Consider the following 10,909-nt stretch of genomic DNA (forward strand, 5'->3'; position numbering starts at 1 on the left):
ATTTCTCTATATATTGTATAAAAAGCAAATGTAAGTCTATACGTGATAATAGAAAATTGATTGAAAGGAAAATTGACGACCTAGAAACGGGTCCGACTGAACAATTTAATTACGCTGAACTAAAATCACTCGAAGCTAGATTAAATTTACTTCATGATAAAAAAAATAAAAGGAACACAGATAAGATCAAAAGACAAATGGATTGAACAAGGTGAAAAAATTTAGAAAAACATCATCAAACTTTGAATGTTATTAGAGAACTAAAGTCACACACCGTTGAAACGCTAAACAAAACAAACTCTACATGTATAATAGGGGAAATTAATTTATATACAAGTCTAAACTCTTCTAAGAACATTCCTAATGGGAATATTATTGAATATTAATCAAATATAGATGTTCTAGAAATAAACGATGATGATAGAAACATGTTAAATGAACTCCCGTCATATAAAGAATGCAGTAAAGGTATCACACCGGTAATCGGCCAATCAAAATGAACTTAGTTGTAGTTCCATATATACTTCAGATTTATTTTTTTCTTTGACTGCATTTTTACATTTTCCTTTACTCAGTTAAATTTTTTTTTTACCACTGAGTAGGATATTTCATGTATTTTGTTAGGTGATGATCGTTTTTCACAGGGACTACTTCCTTCAGGACACATGCAGCAGCTTCCTGGGGAGTGTGCAGTCTGTTTACATACAAATGGAAAACACGTGGTTTTGAGGGTAGACCTGTTTGGAGCTAGATATTTTGGGAAAATGCCGTATCGCTTGCCCTTTTTATGGTGTTAGCTGATGAGATAGGTAACAAATAAAATTTCCTCCGAATATTTTGTCATGAGGAATACAAACTGAATTTTAAGAATTTTTTCCCTTCTATAGTGCTATATAGTGAAAACAATTACCGGTGTGATACCTTGAAAGACGCAGTATTTCAAATGAAAAAAAATAATAAATCTCCTTGCTTTGATGGTATATCTAGCGAATTTTATCAAATGTTCTGGTCGGATATTGGACCATTATTCTATGCAGCTTTACTTGAAATATATGATAATTATCACTTATTTATAAAATATCTTTGAGTTATATTCCTAATATTTTTAGGGCAATTTAATACGATTATTACTACTACACGTTATATATTTTTTGTAAAAACACGCAGTGAAATTGTGCTGTGGAGGTCCTCGGAACAGCTTCATTGATTTCTTAAAAATAAACCTTTGAGGCAAAACACATCGTTTTGACTGGAACTAACACGTGAAATTGAAATGGTTTTAAAACTTTTTACGGTTTGAAGTTGTACTTTCATGATCAGTGCGAGACAAATAGGTATTTCTGTTCTGATAATTTACTGATGACGTTCGTGGTATACTGGAGAATAATGTCCGCGGCATCTCTTTGATATTGGCAATAACTGTAGTAGAATTGACAATAACTGTAAGAGATGGTATTTCTTTTATAAACACAATGAAAATTGTACACGAGTTCTATCATCACACAGGATCCAAAATAAATGCTAGTAAAACGGAATGTTTATTACTATTATCATTATTTCTGTTATAAAATCTGTGGTGAGAAAATATAATTTTGCAAATACAGAATTTGTGGATAAGAAAATTGATTTAGATTTTTATTTTCAAACTGGCTATGCTGATTTGTATAGAAAAAATGTATTTTTTTTTTAAACAAAAATTTTACAAAACCTTGCTACCAGATAAGACTATCAAAGGAGTTTGAAATTCACGATACTCAACAATGGGAAAAAATATATGTCTGTAAAATGTGAGATGTTGAAAAAAAACAATTATCTGACTTCAATTACCGCCTACTTAATACATGTAATATACTGTGTAATAATACTTATTTATGTAAATGGAATGTGATTTTGAAGAAAAATAATAAACGAAGACGACATTGCCTACATGTGTCCTGTTGTCGACTGCACGTAATTTTACTATGAATATTATTTAAATGTTTAACAAGATTCACGGTGCAGGCCGAGGCTTTTCCAAACCCTAGGCTGTGAACTTTTGTAATATGTAGAAAACTGCATATAAAGTATATAAAGAATGATGTTTTGAAAAATCATCTTTCAATTCAGGTGAGCCCAAAGGATAATTTTATAATTTCTGATAAAGCATCTACCCTTTTTTGCTTTTGATACGCGTTATCATAATTACAAATTAGTAAAAAAAACCACCCATGCTCTATTAAATGTTCGTCATTTTGCAAAAAGCTTTACTTTGCATCGGACTCAAATATCGCTTTATCGTTTTCTTTAAGCAAAGGTGCATTGATTTATAATTTTATATTGGTAAGGAATCCGAAAAACAAAGGCAATAGTTTGTACACTTATTTAATAATTCATGTGACTTTATACATGTACTTTCAACATTATTACGCTATTTTCCTTATTTTTTAAACAATTTGCTTTAATTTATGTAAACTTGGTCGATTTAGAGCTGTTTAATAAGTTTGCATTCCGCTTTTTAAAAATATCAGTGTTGATGTAAAATTTGAATCGAGTATAAGTATTAATGAAAAAAATCTTTTAAAAAAAACCTGTTAAAAATCACAAAAATGCATAGCTTTACTCATCAATTTAACGAGTCAATAATATAGAATCTGATCAATTTATTAAAAAAAATAGTTAACATGTACATTGTTTTTCAAAGAAAAACAAAATTAAAGATTGATGGCTGCGACAAAAGACAAGTTGAAGCAGGACTTTAAAGATGTAGAAAATAAAGAATACTAAAACAAATTCCGGATACTATCATCACGTGTTTGTTAATAAGGTTAGTGAAAAAAGATGTAATTTTTATCAGTACCATTTAACGGTAAAAGCGTACATTAAATGCAGATTTCATGGCAAGATATCAAAAGTTAGACTTAATGCAGATAATGTAACCAATTTTGAAATATTTGTCATATTTAACGTTAACAATAATGATGAAGTTTTCATATTTGGAAGAACAGACCCCCCCCCCCCCCCCAAAAAAAAAAAAAAAACCCAGAAACACCGAAGATTGTATCAAGAGAGCACAATTAAGACTAGGTCAAGAGAAGTATTCTTTAGCTTACAATAATGAAAGAAAGATATTCAAACTGGATGTTCTCAAACAATAATTTATTTCAAAAAGCAGATATAAACTGATCGGCAATGCAATAGACATCTTTTTCAGAGAAGTAGAATAAACAAGTATCTAGATTTCTGAGAGAAAAACGATGCCATCTACCACTCTGGGTTGCCTTAGACAGAGCAGTTCATGGACTGGTTCCATATGTTTTACAAATATTAATAAATATTGCTAACGTTTTCACCTTTTCATATCTGTTTTTTTTCTTAATTTGTTTGACTTGAATATGAGATAAAGTGTGTTATGTGAGAGAGAGAGAGAGAGAGAGAGAGAGAGAGAGAGAGAGAGAGAGAGAGAGAGAGAGAGAGAAGTTTCAGTTAATGTTAAAAATAGTATGACTTGCATTAAACACGTACTGTAAGAAGCAATTAATGTTTTGTGACGTCTTCTTTAAAAAAATTTCATGTCATAACGTCATGGTCCAAACTGCTGATATGCATCGATTATATTAAAAAGGAAACAGAAACTAGACGCGATTGCAATCTCGTTGCGAGCAACGAGAGGTCTTCCGTTTGAATACACCATAAAAAAGACTAGAGGGGATAGTTTTTCTTTACTACCATTTCTTAGCACTGACTGTATGCACACAACAATTAACGACTACGGGTATGAAAATAACCGTTCTCCTAACATTGTTTCAATTATTCTATTTGACTTTAAACGTAAGGTTGTATAATGTTTCTCCACATACGTGGATACAGGCATACATGCATGTATACAGGCACTTATTGACAAAAGTATTTTACAAATAATATACATGTTTGTAAGTAAAATCTATCATTTAAATATAAAATCGTGAATCTTAACACAATCAAGGAAGAAAAAATATTTGGCACTCAGGGATTGAACCAGGGTCGCGTAGGTACAAGTCCGCCACTCTAACGACAGAGCTCTGTGGACTCTTGCTTCTACACTTTGGAGCCCAAAATCTCATTAATGCATGGATCGATTTTAAGGTTCCTCACTACACCTACACTTATACTTTTTAAGACACTACGTCACAAGATTGCGATTTAAATGTTTTGTTAAACTGTTTATAACGTTGATTTGGGTTGTATATCGTCGTAGCTCAGAACAGTGGTTAAAGTATAGCACTTCTAAACCGCAGATCATAAGATCGAATCCGGCTGGTGCTTTTTTCATTTTAACTGAATTAAATATTTGAAAATAAAATTGTTCATCCAAAATTGCATATTTTTGGCATAATAGACTTAAAAACTTCTTTTCCATTATGATATCTATCATAATCAAGTAATTTTCTCCTGATTTAAGTATATATTTCACTGTGTAGTGAGCCACCTTAAAACAAATTTCATATTCTAAAGTTATCAGTACGTCTCTATCCAACAGTAACATAAATAAATTCAACACCAAAGAGTTGACGACGGTGACGACGGAAGTGACGGCGGACGTTTGGATATGCAAAGGGGACTCCGGCTGACGACTCTCTACCATCCCTTAAAATTTGAAAGTTCTATCTATGATATTTTTGGAGAAAAACAAGCAAAATCATAAAATCTTTAATATTACAAGACCAAATTAACGACACAAAACGTAACGTGCAATTTTCTTTCCAATTTAATTTATAAAGATTTTAAAATTTCATTAAAATATGCTGAAGCATTTTTGAGAAAACGTGACAGAAAAAACCCATTATTAACTAGGCTAAGCGAATTTTATGTTTATTAAAATACACTTGATATCTAGTATCAACATCTTTTTGCGTTGACCGCTTATTCCAACAAAGTTTCAAGAACTATGAACAAACAAAGCTACAACTACAGAAAAGTTTCAACAATTTGATTAGATCCGTGTTTACTCTTGTAATATCTTGGTAATTACGGGAATAAAATCACCAGAACACGTGGGAATTCAAAAACCCACGTTTATCTAGTCAACACTACAATTGTTACAATCTCGATTTCGAAGTAAATCCCGACTACAAACACTACAACTCTGACCGTGTTTTGGTTTTTTTCCTTTGGACTTCTGATTGTTATCACCACATGTCATCGTAAAGGCGGAGTTTAGACATTCACTGCTAATGACTTGACTGAGAGAGAGAGAGAGAGAGAGAGAGAGAGAGAGAGAGAGAGATAAAGAAGTAAATGTACAATTTAAACATATAAATAAAAAAAAATATTCTCTGAGTAAAATTTGTAAACAAACGCATGTATACATGTATGCCTGAATCCATGCAATTGGAGAAACATTAAGCAACCCTCCGTTTAAAGTCAAGTAAAATGATTAAAACATGGGCATTTTGTTAGGAGAATGAAGTAGCATAAAAAGAGTTAATTTGTGTGTAGATGAAGAGAACAGTTATGATGAATAATATTTAAATTTGTGTCATTTCCTCTCGAAAAGATTCTCTTACGACCACTCTCACGGCCTCAGCTATTTTCTGAATATCATCGGCTGATATAATTACGGAGGAGCTAAACACATATTGATGCTGTTAAGCCTGCTGATGGAGATCTGCAGTTAGTTGTGAGCCTTGTTAGGCAGTTGCAGTAGGTTTAGATTGCATTATTGGTATAGAGGGAGGATAGATCAGTTTTCTTACTGATATCATTTGACATATCAACTATGCTTGCTATTCTCTTTGTGCGTTCAATGATTGATTGAACCGTGCACATTTAAATCTCCTACGTCAAGGTACTTTTTTCATGTTTGATGACTTGGTCTTAAATTTATCACACCTTGAATCGTTTCCAAAGTATGTATTTTTATAGTGCGATTTAACAAACTTTAAGCAGATTTTAAAGCTTTAAATCGATTCAAGGCTGAATTCTCTTCTCCCTGTTTATTGTTCTGTAGATTTTTATGAATAATATTCATCGCTAGAAAGCACTTCCAAAATTAGATCCTCGTAATTACTCAGAAAAGTTTTGTCCAATGAAATTGAAATAACACATAAATGGTTATGCGATTTTTACATTCATGTAATTGGTTTTCTAAGGAGGGACAATATTAAGACAAAAAACTTAAGGGTATGTAGATACTTATTTGGATTATTAATTTGACCCAATGACCTCACACATTTTAGAATGAACGAAATGTATATTGTCATCGTGCCTTGTGTCTGTTAAAGGGACTTGAGATCAAAACATGTATTTTTATTTTTTTATGTATAAGATGTTCTACCGGTGCATTTTAAATGATTGACCAAAATATTGATTGTTAAAGTCGTTACAAGGGATATACAGAGGAAAGAATGGATTGTTTTGTAAACAAAGCTCGAGTCGTATACATTTGTAGTTGTTTACAAAAATATTTAATGTAGAGAATTACCATTTCTTAGACAAAATGACATGTAAAAACAATTTAAACTAACTCAATATCTTCATAAATACTATTATCAACAGAGGAAGGATACAATTGATTGAAACCATTACAACACATATGTAAAAAATGACAATATTCAAGCTTTGTTTACAAAACAAAGAATTATGAACTCTGTATCTTGCTAATAACTTGATATCTGACGTTGAAATTTTGACATAGCATTAAAACGTCAATATTTATCAGTGTAAACATTGAAAATAGAGGGAATCGAAAAAATTGAAGATTTGAAGTCAAATCGTCTCCATGTCCCTTTAATCTTATTGTAATTTTGTCATTTCTTCCCGTCTTTAAGAACTAAGTCGACTTGAATAAAACATTTTAGGTGAAGGGATAAACTTAAGGGAAGGTAAAATATTGAAAAAAAAATAGTTCCCTTATGTCTTTTGCAATGTATACGTAAACTCATTATTTTTAATTTCAGTCAATTAAAACCTTATAAGCTTAAAAGAATGTTTACAGGGAAAACATTTGACATCTCTCATACTTTTTGAATGAAAATCTGTTTTTATATCAATATCGTATAAATAAAGCAAAATGAGAATCGATGGTATCTTGGGACAAAATATACAAAGAAAATAATTTTTAAAGAACCCGTATATCAACGTTGAAAAATTGTGCAAGGTATTCCGGGTAACTTCAAAATTGAGAAGCATGTCAACATTTTCCATTATAATTCTCCGTAAGAGATCTGTTTTTGTTCCTGTGAATTTTAATGCGTAAAAAATGATTATGTTTTAATAAAGATACCTTAGATATTTTTAATATCGTTTCACCGGTTTAAATTATACTTCTTTCATATATTTTCTTTTATTAAAAATTGTCCAAATGTGATGTAAACAAAAACTAAAGACAGGCTATATAATAGTGAAATCATATACATGTAATCAATAAAATGTGCTATTTCAGAAATATTCAAAATTATAATCAGAAGACGATTCATCTACATATACATGTATTGCGTTGTCATATGCATGTAAACATATAATATTACATTGAGTATTCCGAAAAATTTGTAATCAAATAATTGCAGCTTTTAGTTAAGCTCTAAGCTGCGGCTATTTCAATAAACATTTTTTTTATTAGAATTTTCACATGTTTCAAATTTATCATATTACATGTACGAGAAAAGTTTTGGGGGTTGAAAATAATGCAGGTAATATATTAATAATTAACTTTTTTTCTTAATGAAAAAACTTTTACTGATTTGAGCTATTTTTTCCTTTCCGTTGCACGTTATATTTTTGAAGTATTTATAATTTTAATTTCAAAACTGCAGTCTGTTAGTTTTCAGTTTAAAAGAATTCCTCATAACAAACATTAAATCGATATCAATATCTCATATTACATTCAACTTTTTAAAATATTTGTTTGGTAAACTTTTAAACAAGTACAATTATTTTGACTTTGAATATATGTGTTTTAAAAATTTAAGGTTCGGACAAAATAAACAAAAACAAAAGAACTACAGGATTTGACAGTAACAGAGCCCTTAGATTAAAGAAGGTCTCAATTTTACATTTTTAGCTACATATTGGAATTTAATCCTTATCTGAAACATCTCTAACAGTTATCCCCGCCTTTTATTATTTGGTATTTTATGTTTGAAAAACATTATTCATAAACGGGGTCGGGGAAGCTAGATTTTGGGGAATTTCGCATAATTTATTCAGTAGCTCCATAGGCTAAACATTGTAAATATTGGTTAAAAGCGACTTGCAGGCCTTAAACTGTTTGGGATCAATTGCCAGAATGGGATTTAATAGCCCATTTGGAATACGTTTTTTTTTCTACAAGATTACAACTCATACTGTGCTAATTTCCCTTGTGGTGTACAAAATAAAGTTAAAAGTGCAACGTTGTTAACAAATGATGCATGATGCACGTCACACAACGACAGACGACGGACGACCAATTACAATAGGTCACCTGACTGACCTAAATAAGTTCTTAAAAATGGCGTTCAAAATCACAAAAAAAACTGTTTTTTAATATTTTATTTCTTTTTAATTATATTTATTAATATCATTTAAATGAGATATTATTAAATATTATTAAATATTATTAATATATTAAAATTTTATATTTCATAAACATTTCATGTTTTATTTTGTTTTTAGGAAAAATTGGAAATGTTTGCCAAAAACAAAAAAGAATGTCTGTGACAAAAGACTTAATAGATAAGTTTAAGCTGAACATTCAAAGCTGTAGAGAAATAAGAATATTTAGAAAAAAATACGGATACTATCATCATGTGTTTGTTGGTGAGGTTAGTGACAATGGATGCGATCTTTATCACTATCATTGCGCGATAATACCGTTCCTTAAATGCAAAGCTCCTGGCAAAATATCAAAGGTTAGACTTAATTTTGAAGACAATGAATTGAGTTCAGAAATCTTGGAGATATTTAATATTGACGATGAGAATAAGGATTTTGAAATAGTTCCACGAACAGATTATCCCAAAGACAGAAAAGCCGAAGAAGATTGCATCAAGAGAGCAAAATTAAGACTGGATGAAGAGAAATATTCTTTAACTTGCAATAATTGTGAAAGTTACGTAAACTGGATTTTCGCAAATGATAATTCATCACAACAAGCAGAAAGTTGCACAGAAAATATACTGATCGGTAATGCAATAGACGGAGGAATTTCAAGAGGAGTAGAACATATAATTAAACATGCAATAACAGGGATCATTCAAGCTTGGGAGAAGCTAAAGAAAGCATTTGAATACATACGAGATATCATACCGTCTTGGTATGATTTATTTAAGAAACTCAAGGAAGGGCCACATATTTTTATAAAGTTTTGTAAAGAAATATTTAACAAATTCCAAATTATGGTAACGGAGACAAGTGTTGAAAAAATATTCACGAAAGCTTCAGAACTGTTTAAAACTGTACCAACGGATCTAAAACAATCAGTTATTCAATTGATAAAAGCTGTAATTGAGGCAGCAAAAAATGTAGGTCCTGATAATTACGAAAAAATTATCAATTCAGCTAAACAAATCGTAAAAAGAATTGCTGATGAAATTAAAAAAAAGAGTGATAAAGAAGCAAAAGAACAAACTTCCCCGACTGCTTTACGGTTTGCAGTTGTTTCCGAAATGGCATCGTTATTGAAAATCATGTTGACTATTTACTACGACAATAAAATGACAAAAAAGCAGAAAGCACAAAGTGTTAGTAGAGAACTATTTTCTTCAATATTTGGTGTAATCGGCTCAACGATCGGACAAATACTGGTCCCTATTCCGATGGTCGGAAGCATAGTTGGGGGTGTGCTCGGAAATATTGCAGGAGGTGCGTTTGGTGGAAGTTTATTTTCTTTTATCTATAGTTGGTTTCAGGAGTTTACCTTTGAACTGGATGTTGAATACTTGCAATTAAGTGGTATAATTTTGTTATTTCTGATTGTAAATGACAATTTTGCAAAACCCATTCTACAATTACTTTAAAAGAAAAGGAAACAGGGGAAAAATAAAATTCCGAAAAAACTCATATCAAATACCACAATTCTTTAGTAGAGATAAAGCGTTGTTTCAGGAAAATTGTCAAACAAGGACAAATAGCCAAGTGATATCCCTTTAATAACATCACTGAGACAGTCGATACGATTAACTTTCAAATCTCTCAATAAAGCTCAGAAGTCTAAGGATCAAATAGTTGGGCAGGATTCTCGGTGTTGAAGAGTGAAATTCAAAAGCAATTCAACCGAGAAAACAGGAAGAGAATAATAAAAATGTAAAATATTGCACTATGGAATTCAATCTAAAATAATATTGGTAGACGTGAACGTTCATGTCAAGTTAAATTAACAAGACAACATGTTTTACCAAATAAGACTCTTTGAAGAAATGGATGTGAAGATTTGCAACACTAACTCTCAATATTCACAAAAGAATAACTAAAAGTGGTACATAACCATTAAACAAATATGTTTAAGATTTAAGCAATAATAAAAGATTACCAGCTGGGTACTTTAACGTACCGAAAAGAACTCGCTTTGGACAAAGATTAATTAGAAACTTAGAGCATACAGTAAAAAGTGAACACAATGTCAGCAGGATAAACGTTAACAGGCGCGAGAGATCGGATTAGGATCTGTGTAATTCTTATTATCTATTTAATTGTAACATGTTTGTGAATATGAGGGGATCCGATCAAGTTGGACGAGTTATTCAATATTTTAAAGTATAATGTGCTGAATTAAATATTTGTATATTTTTTTGTGTCAGCATCTTTTTCTTTTTTTTTCTTTTTTTTAGAAAACGCGAGCATGTTAAGTCTTCTCGATTGATTTTACAGCGGTGTGTAGAAATTCACTTGTCTGTACTTCATACTATATGACTTCATAATTAGCTTTGACGTCACGATTCGCATTCCTGTCGATAGTTCTCAGGGAATGTATCTT

At 30.9% G+C, this 10,909-nt stretch overlaps 1 protein-coding gene across 1 annotated transcript; it reads left to right on the forward strand.

Moving 5' to 3' along the window:
• Nucleotides 1-6,060: 6,060 nt before the first annotated feature.
• Nucleotides 6,061-10,694, forward strand: LOC128185823 (uncharacterized). The gene is made up of 2 exons (XM_052855494.1): nt 6,061-6,138; nt 8,611-10,694. The coding sequence occupies exon 2, from the start codon at nt 8,646-8,648 to the stop codon at nt 9,951-9,953; it is 1,308 nt and encodes a 435-aa protein (XP_052711454.1). The 5' UTR covers nt 6,061-6,138; nt 8,611-8,645; the 3' UTR covers nt 9,954-10,694.
• Nucleotides 10,695-10,909: the final 215 nt, after the last annotated feature.

The sequence above is a fragment of the Crassostrea angulata genome, chromosome 5 (genome assembly GCF_025612915.1).
Source record: "Crassostrea angulata isolate pt1a10 chromosome 5, ASM2561291v2, whole genome shotgun sequence".
NCBI classification, from domain to species: Eukaryota; Metazoa; Mollusca; class Bivalvia; order Ostreida; family Ostreidae; genus Magallana; species Magallana angulata.

Excerpts from the sequence above, each read along its gene's own strand:
- LOC128185823 (XM_052855494.1), top strand. The coding sequence starts at position 8,646 with ATGTCTGTGACAAAAGACTTAATAGATAAGTTTAAGCTGAACATTCAA.